A 19,064-nucleotide genomic window follows, 5' to 3' on the forward strand; every position below is an offset into this window, starting at 1 on the left:
CAGTATATATTGACAGAAAACAGAGATAAATACTGTACAGTCATGCATTTACTTGTTTAAAATTGAAATTTAAATATAGATTAAAGTGGGTTTTTCAACTATGTGTTTTTAAAAAGAAATAATATAAGGTATTGTTGACTTTCAGGACGTGGTGGAAGTGATGGCTGTAAGGTTCCCATGAAGATCGACTCCCTGCAGGGCCTGGGTGTGATGAAGGTTGAGTGTGGCTCACAGTTTTCTGTGGCTCTCACTAAATCTGGGGCCGTGTATACCTGGTGAGTGTGACCCGACGAGAAAAGGTGTTTTTATGCCTCCGCCATGAAAGGGGCGGGGACATATAGTGTTATCCATGTCCATCCTGTCCCAATGTAAATAGCTAATCTCTGGTGAGTATGACCCGACGAGAAAAGGTTTAGAGATCTCCTGCCTGATCATGTGTGTTTTTATGCCTCCGCCATGAAAGGGGCGGGGTCATATAGTGTTATCCATGTCCATCCTGTCCTGTCCTGTCCCAATGCAATGTAAATAGCTAATTTCTGGTGAGTATGACCCGATGAGAAAAGGTTTGGAGATCTCCTGCCTGATCAGGTGTTTTTTAATGCCCCTGCCATGAAAAGGGCAGGGACATATAGTGTTATCCATGTCCATCCTGTCCCGTCCTGTCCCAATGCAATGTAAATAGCTAATCTCTGGTGAGTATGACCCGATGAGAAAAGGTTTGGAGATCTCCTGCCTGATCATGTGTGTTTTTAATGCCTCCGCCATGAAAGGGGCGGGGTCATAAGGTGTTATCTATGTCCGTCCCGCCCTGTTGTGTCCCAGATCAAATGCAATGTAAATAGCTAATCTCAGGAACTAGTACTGCTGATGCGATCCTCACCAAAGTTATGTTTCAGGGTGTCAAGTGCCAACGGGAGGCATTTATCTCTTAAAGACATTTTCTAGTCTCTAGTTTCCTCTCACAGAAAGACCTTTACACGCTTCTATGTGGGTGATTGAGACCGAGTAAGAAGAGTTAAATAATGACTTTGTTTTGATTACCAGGGGCAAGGGGGACTATCATCGCCTGGGACATGGAACAGATGATCACGTACGCCGGCCTCGCCGCGTGTCGGCACTCCAGGGCAAGAAAGTGATCGATGTAGCTTGTGGCTCCCTTCACTGTGTGGCATGTACAGATGCAGGTTAGTCTTTTCATGGTGATTTTTTAGTACAACCTTGAATTGATAATGATATCCATATTCATATCCATGTCAAACTTTGTTTCTATATTACTTCATATGCATATTTTCTTCAAAGTAACATGGTACAAATGGAATCTAATGAATTTCAACAAGGTCATTCCTAAATAACCAAAACCTGTCAATAAGGTCATCCCTGTATAACCAAAACCTGTCCATAAAGGCCACCCCTACATAACCAAAACCTGTCAATAAAGGCCATCATTTTATACATATCATTATAATTTAGGACTTTAAATTCATTAGATTCCATTTGTATCATGTTACTTGGGTTACCCCTATATAACCAAAACCTGTCAATATAGGCCATCTCTTTATAATCAAAACCTGTCTATAATGACCACATCTATATATCATACCTGTCTTTAAAGGCCATATGTAACAGAACTTATCTATAAAAAACACCTCTAAATTTCCAAACCATTCAGTGAAGGCCTCCTCTATATATCCAAATCTGGCTATAAAGGCCACATAAATATTATTAAATATGTCTATAAAGGCTGCTGTATGGCCAAAACCTGTTTATGAAGGCCACATCTATGTTACAAAACCTGTCGGTGAAGGGCACCTCGACTTCGAATTCCCCAATGTCATTGTATATGAACCTCTAAATATAAGTCACTTTAATCTGGTACCTCAAGATTTGACTGTATATCAAATCTTCAAAGTGAATATTATTAATCATACTTCACCAGGTGACATTCAACACGGTTAATTAAGGCCAATCATATCAGTTATGTCTCGGAACTACTTTTCTATCTTAAAATTGTCTCCCGAGACCTAGAAGACAAACTTTTCCCTTAACTACACTGAATTGACGTTAGTTCTTTGGGGATTTCCCCACTTTAATTTAAAGTTGTATAGTTATTCTCACCATTGATTTACAAATATTAGGTCATATATATGATCAAATTCTGAATCCTAATTTTGTAATATGAATATACCTGTCAAGGTGAGGTGTATACATGGGGAGACAATGATGAAGGCCAGCTTGGTGATGGTACAACTAACGCCATACAGAGACCTCGACTGGTAGCAGCCTTACAGGGTAAGTACAGATTTATCTAAGGTACCACTAACGCCATACAGACGCCTTGACTGGTAGCAGCCCTACAGGGTAAGTATAGATTTATCTAAGGTACAACTAACGCCATACAGACGCCTTGACTGGTAGCAGCCCTACAGGGTAAGTACAGATTTATCTAAGGTACCACTAACGCCATACAGAGGCCTCGACTGGTAGCAGCCCTACAGGGTAAGTACAGATTTATCTAAGGTACCACTAACGCCATACAGACGCCTCGACTGGTAGCAGCCCTACAGGGTATGTACAGATTTATCTAAGGTACAACTAACGCCATACAGAGGCCTCGACTTGTTTCAGCCCTCAAGGGTACTTGTCTTCTCAATCGAAGGCCCTTCTCACAGACCATAACAAATTTTTCTGGTACTATATGGTGAAAGTCAGGGCACACAAACAATTTCTTTTTGGATTTTGAAGAAGGACCAAACAACTGTATGATGCAGTTCTTTCTTCAATATGCAACATAATTATACATTATCTGTTCCTCAATTGATATTTAAAGGTTTTAATCATTTTGAGTGACTTTTGTATAAATATATTTTCATCAGTTTGGTAATTAAGAAGATAATTTTTGTGTCTTTCTATAATAAAACCATATTTTCATTGGTAAGAAGATAATTGATGCGTCTTTCTATAATAATACCATATTTGGTAAGGAGGATAATTTTTAGCTCACCTGCCCGAAGGGCAAGTGAGCTTATGCCGTGGCGCGGCGTCCGTCGTCCGTCCGTCGTCCGTCCGTCCGGCGTCAACTTTCCATTCAAGCAACTTCTTCTCAATAACCAAAAGGCCCAGAGACCTAATATTGGGCCTGTAGCATGCTGGGGTGAAGGGCTACCAAGTTTGTTCAAATGAATAACGTTGACCTTCATTCAAGGTCACAGGGGTCAAAAAGGCTAAAATCTTTAAACGACTTCTTCTCAATAACCAAGAGTCCCAGGGAGTTGATATTGGGTCTTTAGCATGCTGGGGTGGAGGGCTACCAAGTTTGTTCAAATGAATGACCTTGACTTTCATTCAAGGTCACAGGGGTCAAATATGTTAAAAAAAATTAAACGGCTTCTTCTCAATAGCCAAAAGACCCAGGGACTTGATATTGGGTCTGTAGCATGCTGGGGTAAAGGGCTACCAAATTTGTTCAAATGAATGACCTTGACCTTCATTCAAGGTCACAGGAGTCAAAAAGGCTAAAACCTTTAAACGACTTCTTCTCAATAACCAAGACTCCCAGAGACCTAATATTTGGCCTGTAGCATGCTGGGGTGAAGGGCTCCCAAGTTTGTTCAAATGAATGACCTTGACCTTCATTCAAGGTCACAGGAGTCAAAAAGGCTAAAATCTTTAAACGACTTCTTCTCAATAACCAAGAGTCCAAGAGACCTAATATTTGGCCTGTAGCATGCTGGGGTGAAGGGCTCCCAAGTTTGTTCAAATGAATGACCTTGACCTTCATTCAAGGTCACAGGAGTCAAAAAGGCTAAAATCTTTAAATGACTTCTTCTCAATAACCAAGAGTCCCAGGGAGTTAATAGTGGGCCTGTAGCATGCTGGGGTAAAGGGCTACCAAGTTTGTTCAAATGAATGACCTTGACCTTCATTCAAGGTCACAGGAGTCAAAAAGGCTAAAATCTTTAAACGACTTCTTTTCAATAACCAACAGTTCCAGAGACCTAATATTTGGCCTGCAGCATGCTAGGGTGAAGGGCTCCCAAGTTTGTTCAAATGAATGACCTTGACCTTCATTCAAGGTCACAGGAGTCAAAAAGGCTAAAATCTTTAAACAACTTCTTAATAACCAAGAGTCCCAGGGAGTTGATATTGGGTCTGTAGCATGCTGCGGTAAAGAGCTACCAAATTTGTTCAAATGAATGACCTTGACCTTCATTCAAGGTCACAGGAGTCAAAAAGGCTAAAATCTTTAAACGACTTCTTCTCAATAACCAAGAGTCCCAGAGACCTAATATTTGGCCTGTAGCATGCTGGGGTGAAGGGCTCCCAAGTTTGTTCAAATGAATGACCTTGACCTTCATTCAAGGTCACTGGAGTCAAAAAGGCTAAAATCTTTAAACGACTTCTTCTCAATAACCAAGAGTCCCAGGGAGTTGATATTGGGTCTGTAGCATGCTGGGGTGTAGGACTACCAAGTTTGTTCAAATGAATGACCTTGACCTTCATTCAAGGTCACAGGGGCCAAAAAGGCTAAAATCTTTAAATGACTTCTTCTCAATAACCAAGAGTCCCAGGGAGTTGATATTGGGTCTGTAGCATGCTGCGGTAAAGGGCTACCAAATTTGTTCAAATGAATGACCTTGACCTTCATTCAAGGTCACAGGAGTCAAAAAGGCTAAAATCTTTAAACGACTTCTTCTCAATAACCAAGAGTCCCAGAGACCTAATATTTGGCCTGTAGCATGCTGGGGTGAAGGGCTCCCAAGTTTGTTCAAATGAATGACCTTGACCTTCATTCAAGGTCACTGGAGTCAAAAAGGCTAAAATCTTTAAACGACTTCTTCTCAATAACCAAGAGTCCCAGGGAGTTGATATTGGGTCTGTAGCATGCTGGGGTGTAGGACTACCAAGTTTGTTCAAATGAATGACCTTGACCTTCATTCAAGGTCACAGGGGCCAAAAAGGCTAAAATCTTTAAATGACTTCTTCTCAATAACCAAGAGTCCCAGGGAGTTGATATTGGGTCTGTAGCATGCTGCGGTAAAGGGCTACCAAATTTGTTCAAATGAATGACCTTGACCTTCATTCAAGGTCACAGGAGTCAAAAAGGCTAAAATCTTTAAACGACTTCTTCTCAATAACCAAGAGTCCCAGAGACCTAATATTTGGCCTGTAGCATGCTGGGGTGAAGGGCTCCCAAGTTTGTTCAAATGAATGACCTTGACCTTCATTCAAGGTCACAGGAGTCAAAAAGGCTAAAATCTTTAAACGACTTCTTCTCAATAACCAAGAGTCCAAGAGACCTAATATTTGGCCTGTAGCATGCTGGGGTGAAGGGCTCCCAAGTTTGTTCAAATGAATGACCTTGACCTTCATTCAAGGTCACAGGAGTCAAAAAGGCTAAAATCTTTAAATGACTTCTTCTCAATAACCAAGAGTCCCAGGGAGTTAATAGTGGGCCTGTAGCATGCTGGGGTAAAGGGCTACCAAGTTTGTTCAAATGAATGACCTTGACCTTCATTCAAGGTCACAGGAGTCAAAAAGGCTAAAATCTTTAAACGACTTCTTCTCAATAACCAACAGTCCCAGAGACCTAATATTTGGCCTGCAGCATGCTGGGGTGAAGGGCTATCAAGTTTTTTCAAATGAATGACCCTGACTCACATTCAAGGTCACGTCGATCAAGTATGCTTAAATCTTTAAATGACTTTTAGTGAAAAGCCAAAGTGCAGAGAGACATTATATTGGTCCTGTAGCATGCTTTCAAATAACTGCAGGATCCATGTATGAAAAGATCACTGCATTGCAGGTGAGCGATTTGGGCCCATTGGGCCCTTGTTGTCTTTCTAATAATATCACATTTTCATTTAGTAAAAAGATAATTTGTACGAATTTTTTTATGTAATGATACCATATTTTCATTGATAAAAAGGTAATTTTGTTTGTAAAGGTAAGAAGATAAATCGTGTGGCTTGTGGCTCCGCCCACAGTCTAGCATGGTCCACCAATAAACCGGTCAGTGCAGGCAAACTCCCGTCTGTGGTACCGATGGAGCACAACTACCTCCAGGGGGTGCCGATATCAGCCCTAAGAAATCGTCTTGTTCTCCTCCATCACTTCTCTGACCTGTTCTGTCCATCCATTCCGATGTTTGACCTACAGGATAGGAACATGTCCGAGAAAACGGATGACAATGTCCGTGGATTGGACAGTCTGAGAGGTGTAATGGTATCATCAGCCAAGGTAGGTGTTATAACGATGGCGATATATGTCCCTGTGGCACTAGCTAAAACATGTAAGAGTCTGTACTGTAGATCACACATAAAATAAAAATAAACTGCAAATGTACTAAATTTGATGTACTCAAATTTTAGTGCAAAACCAATTTAAAACAAATTCGCGGAATGATGAATTAGCGCACAAACAACGATTGCCATTGAAGCCAATATAGATCAAGCACAATTAGTGCCATCACAATTTTGGGAATGCTTTCAGCGCGAAAATTGCTAAAATAAGATTACCGCCAAAATATGTATGTTTCCAGTATGTTTCCAATCCTACTACCTAGATGGAATTTTCAGAGACATGAGATCAAGCCTAGATTAAAGACATAATGCATTAACATTATAGTTCTATTATAGAAACTTGTGAATAGATCTTATATTCAGTATGTTATATGAAGTATATATGAAGCATAGAACGTGGCATTGGTCATGAACGATTAACTTCATGTATGTAAGATCAACAAAAATTATCTGTATTTTTATACCTGGTTTAATCTACAGCATTAAATTTTCAAGATTTTGTTTCATTCCTGAAATTTGAAAGAATGCAATGCTTTTTTGATATAATAGGAGACTGCCTTCAGGAAGGTGGTGCAGGCCACAATGGTTCGGGACAAACAGCATGGACCTGTCGTGGAACTTAACAGGATACAGGTAACAAGGCCCCAACACTGTATACAATGTCATGTAGCATGCTAAGGAGGCCCCAACACTGTATACAATGTCATGAAGCATGCTAAGGAGGCCCTAACACTATACATGTACCATCATGGCCCCAAAAATGTAAACCATCTTGGTAAGGAAGTCCCAACACTGTATATCATCATGATAGGTAGGCCCCAACACTGTATATCATCATGGTAGGGAGGCCCCAACACTGTATTTTTTTCATTTCAACAAATTTTATTGACAGATGTAAAAGTCAATGGGATTGAATAGCAGGCAAAGCCTATATAAATTCTCTCCATAAAAATCCCAACACTGTATACATGTACCATAGTAAGGAGGCCCCCAACACTGTATATCATCATGGTAAGGAGGCCCCAAACACTATACAATCATGATAAGGAGGCCCCAACACTTATACAATGTCATTTGCCAGGCTAAGCAGTAATTGTATAAGTCACTGGATTTATTCATTTAATTAAGGTATGATTAAAGTTACTGTAACATCATTATATAATAGTACTATCTTGTGCTGTACATACTGACCGACCTTTGTCCACTTTGTACAGGTGAAGCGGTCAAGAAGTAAAGGTGGTCTGGCTGGACAGGACGGCATGAAAGCAGTGTTTGGTCAGATGAGCTGTAAGCTGGATGTGTTTGGGCAAGACAGCCTGATGCTGCCTCACCGTGTGTGGAAGGTGAAATTTGTAGGTAAGTCATCAAGTCTAATGTATTTGACCCCTATGACCTACCTGTCCTCTCTGATGTATTTGACCCCTATGACCTACCTGTCCTCTCTGATGTATTTGACCCCTATGACCTACCTGTCCTCTCTGATGTATTTGACCCCTATGACCTACCTGTCCTCTCTGATGTATTTGACCCCTATGACCTACCTGTCCTCTCTAATGTATTTGACCCCTATGACCTACCTGCCCTCTCTGATGTATCTGACCCCTGTGACCTACCTGTCCTCTTTCTGACATATTTGACCCCTGCGACCTGTTACAGGTGAGAGTGTTGATGACTGTGGCGGAGGTTACAGCGAGTCAATAGCTGAGATGTGTGATGAGCTGCAGAATGGTTCTCTCCCCTTACTCATTATGACTCCAAATGGCCGAGACGAATCCGGAGCTAACAGGGACTGTCACCTATTGAACCCCATGCTAAACACTGTGCAACATATGTCCATGTTTAGGTTTCTGGGTAAGTAAAATTTCAGTATCCACAATTTCATCAAAATTTGCTCAAGTCACGTTTTTTTTTTTCTGAAGGGTGATTATGGACCCCATTCTCCATTGTAATTTCTTCATATTTAAGCCAATTTCCATAAATTTACAGTTTGCTCCTAAAAATATTTTTTCTTCCTAATTCAGCAATTTTCCAAAATGAGACAAAAAGGTCTTATCCCAAACTAATGAAAAAAGTTTGACACTATACAGATTAAAGTAATTTCTAAAAGAGTCCTTCATTCTTTAATTTGTTTTGATATGTTATTACAGGTGTTTTGTTCGGGATAGCCATCAGGAGCGGGAGCCCTCTCAGTCTAAATATAGCCGAGCCGGTCTGGAAACAGCTGGCGGGGATGACCCTTACAATTGCTGATCTCACAGAAGTGGACAAGGACTTTGTACCAGGTAATTGATACAAAATGATTAAATGACGACAATATAAAAACTGTTCTTGATGATTCAGATTTAGTTTAGTAAAGTTTAGTTTGTCCAAATTTAACTTATTGGGAAGTTGGGCCGCTTATCGAAAATCTTATCCCCGAAAGATTGCGAAATTTGCTATAATCATTTCATTTACCCCTTGCCAAAAAAAATTCGGCTCGCGCCTATGGCGCTCGCATTACCACTAATTTCCTGGATCCGCGGATGAAGACATAAAGTATTTGTATACTATTAATAACCAATGCCTTCTTGTACATTTCGGCATTAATTTCATTACATGTAAGCAAAGGCACTCATATAATCATCGTTCAGACGTAAATTTCATCAATAGAAATTGTGCATGATTCTGATGTCCAAACAAAGAAATGCCCCTTTAAAGCAAACATATTTTTCATGTGTGATATTAATGTTACTTTAAATTGAATTGGAATTTTCTTGACGAAATCATCTGATGAGATAAATTGATTAGTTCGGGTAATTTCCTTGAAAAATGAAATTAAGCAATTTCTTTTCTGTTAATCGAATATGAGATTGATGCTGTGTTAATTGTTTTAATTATAGTCATAGCTCTCAGTGCTGCATTAATTATGTAATTTGTAGTATAAAGTTACACAGAAGACCATGTCAATATGACGCAGTATGTATGTTAGAAAAGCCAAGACTTTGGTTGCTGGTTGCGCTGAGTGTTGCTTTTATCCACTCAACTGTTGTTATTAGCAGTAGTCTGCAGGTTAATTTAAATACATCTATACCTATATGTTACATGTATTACAGGCCTAATGTGTATTAAGGAGATGAACGACAATTCTCTCCTTGCGGCTGAGATGCCGTTTAGTGTACCGAGCTCTTCAGGCCAGGAGATCAACCTCAGCTCAAAACACACACGAATCACAGCAGAAAACAAAGCCGAGTTTATCAGGCTAGCCATCAACTACAGGTACAGAAATGACTTCCTTAGTATGAACATAATCTAACATCAGGTCTGAACAGTATCGTAGGTATAAGGGGTTTCATTTCAAACTAGTTATCTTTACTGTATAGCATAAAATAATTGTGGTGTATAATTATGTAGCAGAGATAGATTGGGTCGATCATTGGCGACCAGGTAGCTCAATTGGTAGAGCATCCGGCTAGTGTTACGAGGTCCTGGGTTAAAACCCCGGTCTGGCCATACATTTTTCCACTCCCCATGCATTTGGTGCCGCGACTAAACCCCGATTCAAGTGAGGTGAAAACTTGACAAGGGGATACCAGAACCAAGGTTGTGACTTGAAAGGGAGGGAAGAGTATAGCGGAACTGGACCGGGTCAACTATTGGCGACCAGGTAGCTCAATTGGTAGAGCATCCGGCTAGTGTTCGGAGGTCCCAGGTTCAAACCCTGTCTGGGCGTGCATTTTTCCACTCCTCTTACAATTATAGATAATTTACTTTCAAATTGTTAATTGTGGTTGATAAAGAACAAAACAATTTTAGTTGAATTTTATTTTTGGTACTCGGGAATATTTCTCAAACAAAAGTATCTTTAAGTATTAAACCTAAAATTGTAAATGTTACCAGTCTTTCAGAATTTTTTACCATAATCAGTGTTACAGGAAATTTTAACCTGTTGTTTTGTTGTATGAGAATGTAATTTCTTTACTGATGTGAAACATAGCTCCTGTTATTTTTCAGACTTCATGAATTTGACGAGTCGGTGAAGTGGATAAGAGAGGGAATGACTAAGGTGATCCCAGCAGCCTTACTCTCCCTATTTACTGGACTGGAGTTAGAGACCATGGTATGTATCTCACATGTAGCTAGTAAGAAAAGACATCATTATTCACACTATGATGTCATTATGAATTGACGTCATTGTATTGTTTTCACGACGTCATACAATTGTCCCGAGTTGGAATTTTTAACTTTCTCTCATACTGAAGAGTGTGATCTTATTTCACTAGGGAAGAGATAATTACTTGATTTTGCTATGATGTCATAATAATGAGTTGACAACGTACAAATTAATGTTGTGAATGGGCAATCCTCAATCTCAACTCAATTGTTTTAGGGGGAAAATCTTATCATTGTTTGTTCTAATTGCCACGGTGGCTGAGTGGTTAAGGTGTCCCCAACATTTTATCACTAGCCCTCCACCTCTGGGTTTGTGAGTTCGAAACCCACGTGGGGCAGTTGCCAGGTACTGACCGTAGGCCGGTGGTTTTTCTCTGGGTACTCCCTCCAAAATCAGGGGCCGCGGTGGCCGAGTGGTTAAGGTGTCCCGACACTTTAACACTAGCCCTCCACCTCTGGGTTGCGAGTTCAAAACCTACGTGGGGCAGTGACCGTAGGCCGGTGGTTTTTCTCCGGGTACTCCGGCTTTCCTCCACCTCAAAAACCTGGCACGTCCTTAAATGACCCTGGCTGTTAATAGGACGTTAAACAAAAACAAACCAAACCCTCCAAAATCAGCCACGTCCTTAAATGACCCTGGCTGTTAATAGGACACTAAACAAAATGAACAAAAAACGATTGGAATATGTTTGTTTGTACTAAGTACACATTATTTTTGTGAGAAAAATGAAATAATCAGACATGGGTCTGTTCCGATGACAGAAAATCTCAACTCTAACTCTCATGTAAAGATTGTCTGGCCAGCTCCACAAAGCATCGTACTCCCCAGCCAAACTCTTATACAAGGGTGGAGATATCCTTATCAACAGAACTCCATGCAAGACTCTATTATGACCATGGTTTGTGAAATGTACCGTTTTTTTTGTTTTTTTTTCCAACGATATAAACTATGCATAATCTTGTATACTATGTAGTAAACTTTCCGTATTATTTAAGGTGTGTGGTAGCCCCGACATTCCTCTAAACCTGCTCAAGTCTGTAGCTACATACAAAGGAATAGATGCCACAGCGCCACTTGTACTCTGGTTCTGGGAGGTCATGGAAGATTTCACCAACACAGAGCGTTCGTTGTTCCTCCGATTCGTCTGGGGTCGCACACGTCTTCCCCGTACCATTGCAGATTTTCGAGGACGAGACTTTGTGCTACAGGTGAATATTTGTGAATCTGCATTTTGTTATTGACACAGGGGTGTAATACCCCTTTGTCATAGGGATTGGTCTGAAGATTTGAACTTTGAACACTAACCAGATATGGCAGTGCCCTCTGACAGCATATGCCCTCTACCGGGCTCTCTGAACAATATTAGAATTACCTCCCTTCAATCAAATGTAATTACACTATTTTTGCATCTGTTGAATGGAAGATGTGAAAGTATTACTGTAGTTATTGTGGTTCATGTAAATTAGTCATAATCATATTATTACATCATTTCCTTCTTATTTTATTGTCTATTTATAAAGTATATTTTACACTGCAATGAAGATTTTGGATACATGTCAATTTTCCATTCCTTGATAATATGATCAGTTTTCATATTCCTTCTTTTAAGTGCAGAAAGGTCAAAATAATAGTGACATATTGAATGAAAAATGAGGAATTCTGTCTGTGAACAAGTTAATTTAGAGTTTTCTCCCTTGGCAGGTTTTGGACAAGTACAGCCCTCCGGATCATTTCCTCCCGGAGAGCTACACCTGTTTCTTCCTCCTCAAGATGCCACGCTACTCCTGCAAAATAGTTTTGCGTGAAAAACTCAAGTATGCCATCCACTTCTGTAAATCAATTGATACGGATGACTATGCTCGTGTAGCACTCACTGGTGAACTTTTGGACGAGGACACTCCGGAGGTTAGCGAGGACATGGAAGATCTGGAAAGTATGGACTCCGAAGGCGAGATCGCCGATTCCGACTGCAGTCTGTGATAAAAATATTGTTAGTTATATAATCAAACTTGTAGTTTAAGAAACGTTATTGTCCTCTGGAAAAAAGAGACTTGCTTGTATTTCGTGTGTCAAGACTGAAAAGGAAAGTATTTATGAGATCTGGAAATCTCACTAAAGAATACTTTAAAGGAAATACCAGTGACATATGCAAGACTTTTGAAATGTAGGTCGAAACTTGAAAACTGCATTGGGCTACAATCCGAAACCTGATGTATTTTGCCACTAAATATACTGAAACAGTATATTTAACATTTGTCCGAGTGAATACGTAATGTACATGAATTATTCTGGAATTGAGGGGTTAAAATTTTAGTGGTTTGTGTAATATTAATTATTACTATCCAAACTTTTTAAAAAGTGTGATATCATTGAAGTGCTATAAGTTCAGCATTTTTTTCCCCAGACACCCCACAAATGTTTCATAGTAATATTGCTAGTTTGAATTCAATATACATAATATGTCGCAAACCAAATTTTGACTTTATTGATTGTGGAGAAAAGTGCTCCTACAATTGTAAAGACAATTTCTGTACTTGATACTAATTACAAACAGTGTACAGACATACATGTATATAAAGAAAGATTTGTAATCTATGACTTTCAAAAAATATCTTTCAACTATAATCACTCACACTTTTCTAGTCAAGAGGAGACAATTCCAGACCATAATACTTGGGATATGATGTTGGTTGTGCGAACTGTTACCGTAACTGAATTGAGAACTTGTGATGTCGTCATAAGTCTATATGTATCATTCGATTATTTCCATAGTATAGCCATGACCTCATTCTATGAATGAAAATATAGCTGGCTTTCTTAAGTTTATTTATTTTGATTTTTTTCACATGTCAGGCTATTTATCATTTTTTTCACATAAACATATACATGGATACAAGTTTTTTGCTTATTAGAATTTTCATCTCCAGATCTTTGACTATTCAATCGATTAGTTGTACATTTATTGCTCTGTATCGTGATTATACCTCTTACCTTGTACACTTCAGCACAGGGACTTGGAATGAACTCCCATCCCATGGTCCAAAAATGTTTTAGAAACATATAATACAAATATATTGACTGTGGGAATTTCGCAAAGTCCCTGTGCATTTCATCCAATCCATTCCAGTATAAGCTTCATTTATCACTATTAACATGGAGCATCTGATCCTTTCGAACTCAATCTCAGTATCACGTACATTTTAAATAATTATTGAAATGTCATTTCAAAACACGCACACATTTTCCATTCATATGGAGCAATTAACTTTCCAATCCCATGTCTTGTGTTAAAATAAATATATAAACAAGCTTTCAGATTTTTCATAATCTGTTTTTTGCTGATATGACAACATTTGTACACTTTCACATTCTCATGAACTGTCCAAACGCACACATACAAGATTTCTCCAGGTTTTTGCTATAAGATTGAGTTTATTTCACAGAACCAGAGAACATAATAATGCAATTCGAAACTGCATAAAGTTTATCTAGAAATTTCAGCTTTTTATTATCTGTTAAATATAAGAAAATACAAAAAAATAATAGCAAAATCTTAACCTACTCTGTAGTTATCTTTGAAAGTGTAAATGCAATAAAAAAAATTATTCAAATCTAAAAATGTTTGATGATCCTGATGCCGGATTGTGTATGAGTCGTCATTGCTCTGTACGTGTAATCATGAGTGAAATATTCTCCAGGGATTTTCTCAAAAATTTGTACTATAAAGATTTTTTCAGTGGTTCAAATTCTTTGTGGTTTTATTGAAAGTTTGAAGTGAAGAAGAGGTATATTTTAACACAAATTATGAAATTGACTGTTCAGCAATTTTTTTTCTTATTTTCAAGTTTTCTCTGATACACAATTTTATCTTGTACGCAAAAATTACAAAAGCATATACGTAAACATCTTGAGCATAGCAACTTTTAAGGTATTTGTAGCAATTATTTAAGTATGTCCATATTTGGAGATGCATTATTAGCAGTACTGGTTTGAGGTCTAGTAAGACCATGTTTGGAAATACCTGTGGTTATATTGCCCATATTTGGAAATATATGTAGTAATATTGCCCATATTTGGAAATATATCTAGTAATATTGCCCATATTTGGAAATATATCTAGTAATATTGCCCATATTTGGAAATACCTGTGGTAATATTGCCCATATTTGGAAATATATGTAGTAATCAGAGATGAAAATGTTCAGCCGATTGGCTGATTTCAGCCTTTTTGAGAATATCAGTGTAATGTAAACTTGTAATTTTTCCCATTGAAAAGATTGAGTAATCTAATTTCAGCCTTTTTGCCCTTAGTCCATTTTCATCTCCGAGTAATATTGCCCATATTTTGAAAGCACATATGATACTAGTATATAATACAATGTATCTGATACGTATTATAATAAAGAGATCTGTGAAGATTAAAATCGGTGTTTATTATAAGTGATGATACCGGTTTAATGGTAGTGTAAATGATAGCAAGGTATTGATGAGCACTTTGTGATTTTGTACGAGATTATATTCAATAGTTTTGTGATAATTGTTGCTGATGCTGTTGTATATATTTGTTAATAACGTGTACATTGGCGACGATATGTATCGGTGTGTTAAGTGTCGGCCATTTTACCAGGTGATATTCCCCAAGTACACCTGTGACATGCATCATATAAACACAACTTTAATAGTTTTCACAATCATGCTGCAACTATATTATAAGCCACAAATGTTCAGTGTTTCGCTTTCTCTTTAAATTGCTTGTAAAGGGTAATCGTAAGTTTTACTGTCATGACGAATACTAATCTTATTTTTATTTAATCTCTGACCAAAACAGGTCGAAAATCTCAAATTTATTGTACAGTATTTATCAGGCAGTAAGCACAAGCCTGGTAATAAGCCAACCTCATGCATTGCAGTCCCAGTTGAAATGCCAGATATCATTTTACTGCTTATTCTACTTCAGTAAAAGAGTATGTGTCGACTTCTCTGGCTTATTGCAGATATGGATAATTGTTACATTTATTCTTATTTATATTAACATTCTTCAATACATGTTTTATTAAGATTTTTCTGTAACTGTACTTTCATTGTTACGTTACTGCAGTCATTCGACCAAAGTAGTAAAATTAATGACCTTTTCAGAGTGTTTGTTGTACTTGTATAATATAGAATTTTGTCGATTTTTCTGTAAAATGGATATAAATTATGTCAGTACACATAGACGTCTCCCTGTTGTGATTGGGTCGTTTTCATTTTTGCAGTTTATATGGTTGGACCAGAGTTGTTCGTTTATGAAATAAAAACGGACCTGAAGGTTTCATATTGTTTACAGACGAGCCTTGACAAAGACTTTTAAGGCCTGTACTTACATCTGCAGGTCCGTCAAGATATGTTTGAAATACATGTATTACATTTAAAAACTGACGAACCACTTTGTCCGCATAAACGAACAGGCTCTTGGTTTTATCTGTGTTTTTGTTTGGGTTAAATAACTAAAAGTTAAATTTCATCAGTGAAAAATTAATACTTATCTATTATAGATACATGTATAACACTTTGTTCTGTCAATAATTTTCCTTCCTCAATCCTTTCTTAAAAGTGTATTAATCCTTCACCGTCCTATCAGAGCACTTTCTCATTCCCTTCTTCTCGTTTCCAGAAATAAGTTCTAGCCAGATAAAGTGTTGTAAGATGTTAAGGATCAGATAATAGTGTTTTAATACCGACATTGTAAACTACAGTGGCTTGTGTCTGTGTTAAATGTGTGTGTGTGAGTGCGCTACACTGTCTGTGTCGTCTTTGAAAGGCTTCAATTAAAATTGTCCAACAAACACTTTGTAGTTCTCTTGTTCATTATAAGTCATGCAGGAGTTGAAAACAGATAAATCTATGGTAATAAAACAAGAGGCCCAAGGGCCTTAACGGTCATCTGACTCTAAATTAAAGACCCTTATACTATTGTAGTATGCATTCTCTGTAGCGAGTATAGTGGCACTGTTGGCCATGGTGGCCATCTTTGAATTTGGATCAACCCAAAAACTAACTAGAACTGTCGCCAGGAAGGCTGACTAATACCCCTGCAATCTGCACGAGTCAATGGTGAATTGGAACTCTTAATTAGAGGCTAACTAAGATAACCCAGTAATATAGTGACCAGTTGCCATAGCAACCATAATTTTGAGAAAAAGAAAGTGGCATGCACATCTACACATGGTCCTCTATATTTGTGTGAGTTTCATTGAAATCGGCCCTTCGGTTTAGGAGTTGTCCGGACAAACTTAAAGTTATGGTTTTTATCGGAAAACCTGTTTATAGTGACCAGTTGCCATAGCAACCATAATTTTGAGAAAAAGAAAGTGGCATGCACATCTACACATGATCATTAATATGTGTGTTAAGTTTCATTGGAATCGGCCTATCAGTTTAGGAGGAGTTGTCCGGACAAAATGTGTCTATAGACACATGGACGGACGGACAACCTGATTCCAGTATACCCCCCTAACTTCGTTGCAGGGGTATAAAAACACTTGATCAAGACTGTCTCAGGATCAATTCTGGTAAGTTAGAGCTGAATCCCACTGGTGGAATTTGAGAAGCTTGAAATAGGTTTTGTTCAAAAGAAAACCATGATTGCGCAATCATGTTACAAAATGGCCGCTGTTTTAACGAAGCTGAAAAATAACAACACTTTGTTGGCTCTCCTTCCTTAACATCCTCACCAATTTCCAGCTCAATAGCACAAGTGGAACTGGAGAAGAAATTTAAAATATGTTTTTCAAGATGGCTGCCATGGTGGCCATCTTGGATTTCTGACCGACCTGAAAAATAACAACACTTGGTCAGGACCATCAGGCAAGTTTCAGCTCAATCCCACTTTTGGAATTTGAGAAGAAGTTTGAAATGCGAAAAGTGTACGCACGGCGAACGGCGCACGACAACCGACGAAGCATGATGACTATAGGTTATCCTGACCCTTTGGGTCAGATGACCTAAAAATATGGAGATCTATTTGGAGAGATTTATTCAAACTGAAGTTGTTTTTTTTTCTGTTTTTTTTTTTTCAACGTTACTTAAATTCAGTCATTTCCATTGTTGTTGTAACAGTTATCTCTATCTGGGATACGAAAATGATAGGCTTGATTTCTTAAAAATCTCCCAACTTGGTATTTTTTCACTTCAAAGGTAAAAGACAATACAAAACTTGCGCACTAGGGGAGGAGTATTTGAGGGTAAATATAGTACTAAACTTTTTCACTAGGGGAGGGGCTTATTTGAGGGTAAATAAGGTACCCAACATTTACAACAGGGTGGGGGAGGGGGCTTATTTGAAGATAAGTTTGGTGCATATAAAATGACTTGTATCAGAATGCCTGCCTGAAACCTTCCCTGGATCCAAAAATGACTTTCAACAGCATCTGTAACTGTAGCATGGTTGTCAACTGCTGAACATCAAGTCATAGTTAGTCAGTCAGGAAACTTTCTTCTTTTTTTTTTTTGTTCAAGGTTAAAAGTTCTTGCAACAGCCAGGGTCATTATAAGGATGAGTGTCTAGGGAAACACCAACAGTGCAGGGTCATATGAGGACATGTGTCTAGGGTGAGACAAACAATCTGGGTCACAATATATAGGTGCTGATGAAAGCCAACAACAATAACCAGGGTCATATGAGAACAAGTGTCTAGGGCAAGATCAACAGCCAAGGTCATGTGATGACATGTTCCTAGGGCAAGACTGACAGCCAGGGTCATATGAGGGTGTTAATGAAAAACAGTGTCTAAAGACAACAACAGCCAGGGTCATATGAGGACATGTCTAGAGAGACAACAACAGCCAAGGTCATGTGAGGACATGTTCCTAGGGCAAGACTAACAGCCAGGGTCATATGAGGGTGTTAATGAAAAACAGTGTCTAAAAAACAACAGCCAGGGTCATGTGAGGACATGTCTAGAGAGACAACAACAGCCAGGGTCATATGACGACAGGTGTCTAGAGACAACAACAGCCAGGGTCATGTGAGGACATGTCTAGAGAGACAACAACAGCCAGGGTCATATGAGGACATGTCATTAGAGAGACAACAACAACCAGGGTCATATGAGGACATGTCTAGAGAGACAACAACAGCCAGGGTCATATGACGACAGGTGTCTAGGAGAGACAACAACAGCCAGGGTCATATGACGACAGGTGTCTAAGAGAGACAACAACAGCCAGGGTCATATGACGACAGGTGTCTAAGAGAGACAACAACAGCCAGGGTCATATGACAACAGGTGTCTAGAGAGACAACAACAGCCAGGGTCATATGACAACAGGTGTCTAGAGAGACAACAACAGCCAGGGTCATATGACGACAGGTGTCTAAGAGAGACAACAACAGCCAGGGTCATATGACAACAGGTGTCTAGAGAGACAACAACAGCCAGGGTCATATGACGACAGGTGTCTAAGAGAGACAACAACAGCCAGGGTCATATGACGACAGGTGTCTAAGAGAGACAACAACAGCCAGGGTCATATGAGGACATGTCTAGAGAGACAACAACAGCCAGGGTCATATGAGGACATGTCTAGAGAGACAACAACAGCCAGGGTCATATGAGGACATGTCTAGAGAGACA

General features: G+C 38.8%; 1 protein-coding gene across 1 annotated transcript in view; it reads left to right on the forward strand.

Moving 5' to 3' along the window:
* The window catches only part of LOC117329796 (E3 ubiquitin-protein ligase HERC2-like), a 98,041-nt gene extending 81,765 nt beyond the window's left edge, over positions 1-16,276 (forward strand). Inside the window, 12 exon segments of the mRNA XM_033887947.1 lie at positions 146-275; positions 1,045-1,184; positions 2,194-2,289; positions 5,945-6,237; positions 6,849-6,932; positions 7,514-7,655; positions 7,956-8,150; positions 8,447-8,581; positions 9,392-9,554; positions 10,290-10,395; positions 11,445-11,657; positions 12,151-16,276. Coding sequence (XP_033743838.1) covers positions 146-275; positions 1,045-1,184; positions 2,194-2,289; positions 5,945-6,237; positions 6,849-6,932; positions 7,514-7,655; positions 7,956-8,150; positions 8,447-8,581; positions 9,392-9,554; positions 10,290-10,395; positions 11,445-11,657; positions 12,151-12,429 — 1,976 coding nt within the window. The 3' untranslated portion in view covers positions 12,430-16,276.
* The last annotated feature ends 2,788 nt before the right edge of the window (positions 16,277-19,064 follow it).

Source organism: Pecten maximus, chromosome 6, assembly GCF_902652985.1.
Source record: "Pecten maximus chromosome 6, xPecMax1.1, whole genome shotgun sequence".
NCBI classification, from domain to species: Eukaryota; Metazoa; Mollusca; class Bivalvia; order Pectinida; family Pectinidae; genus Pecten; species Pecten maximus.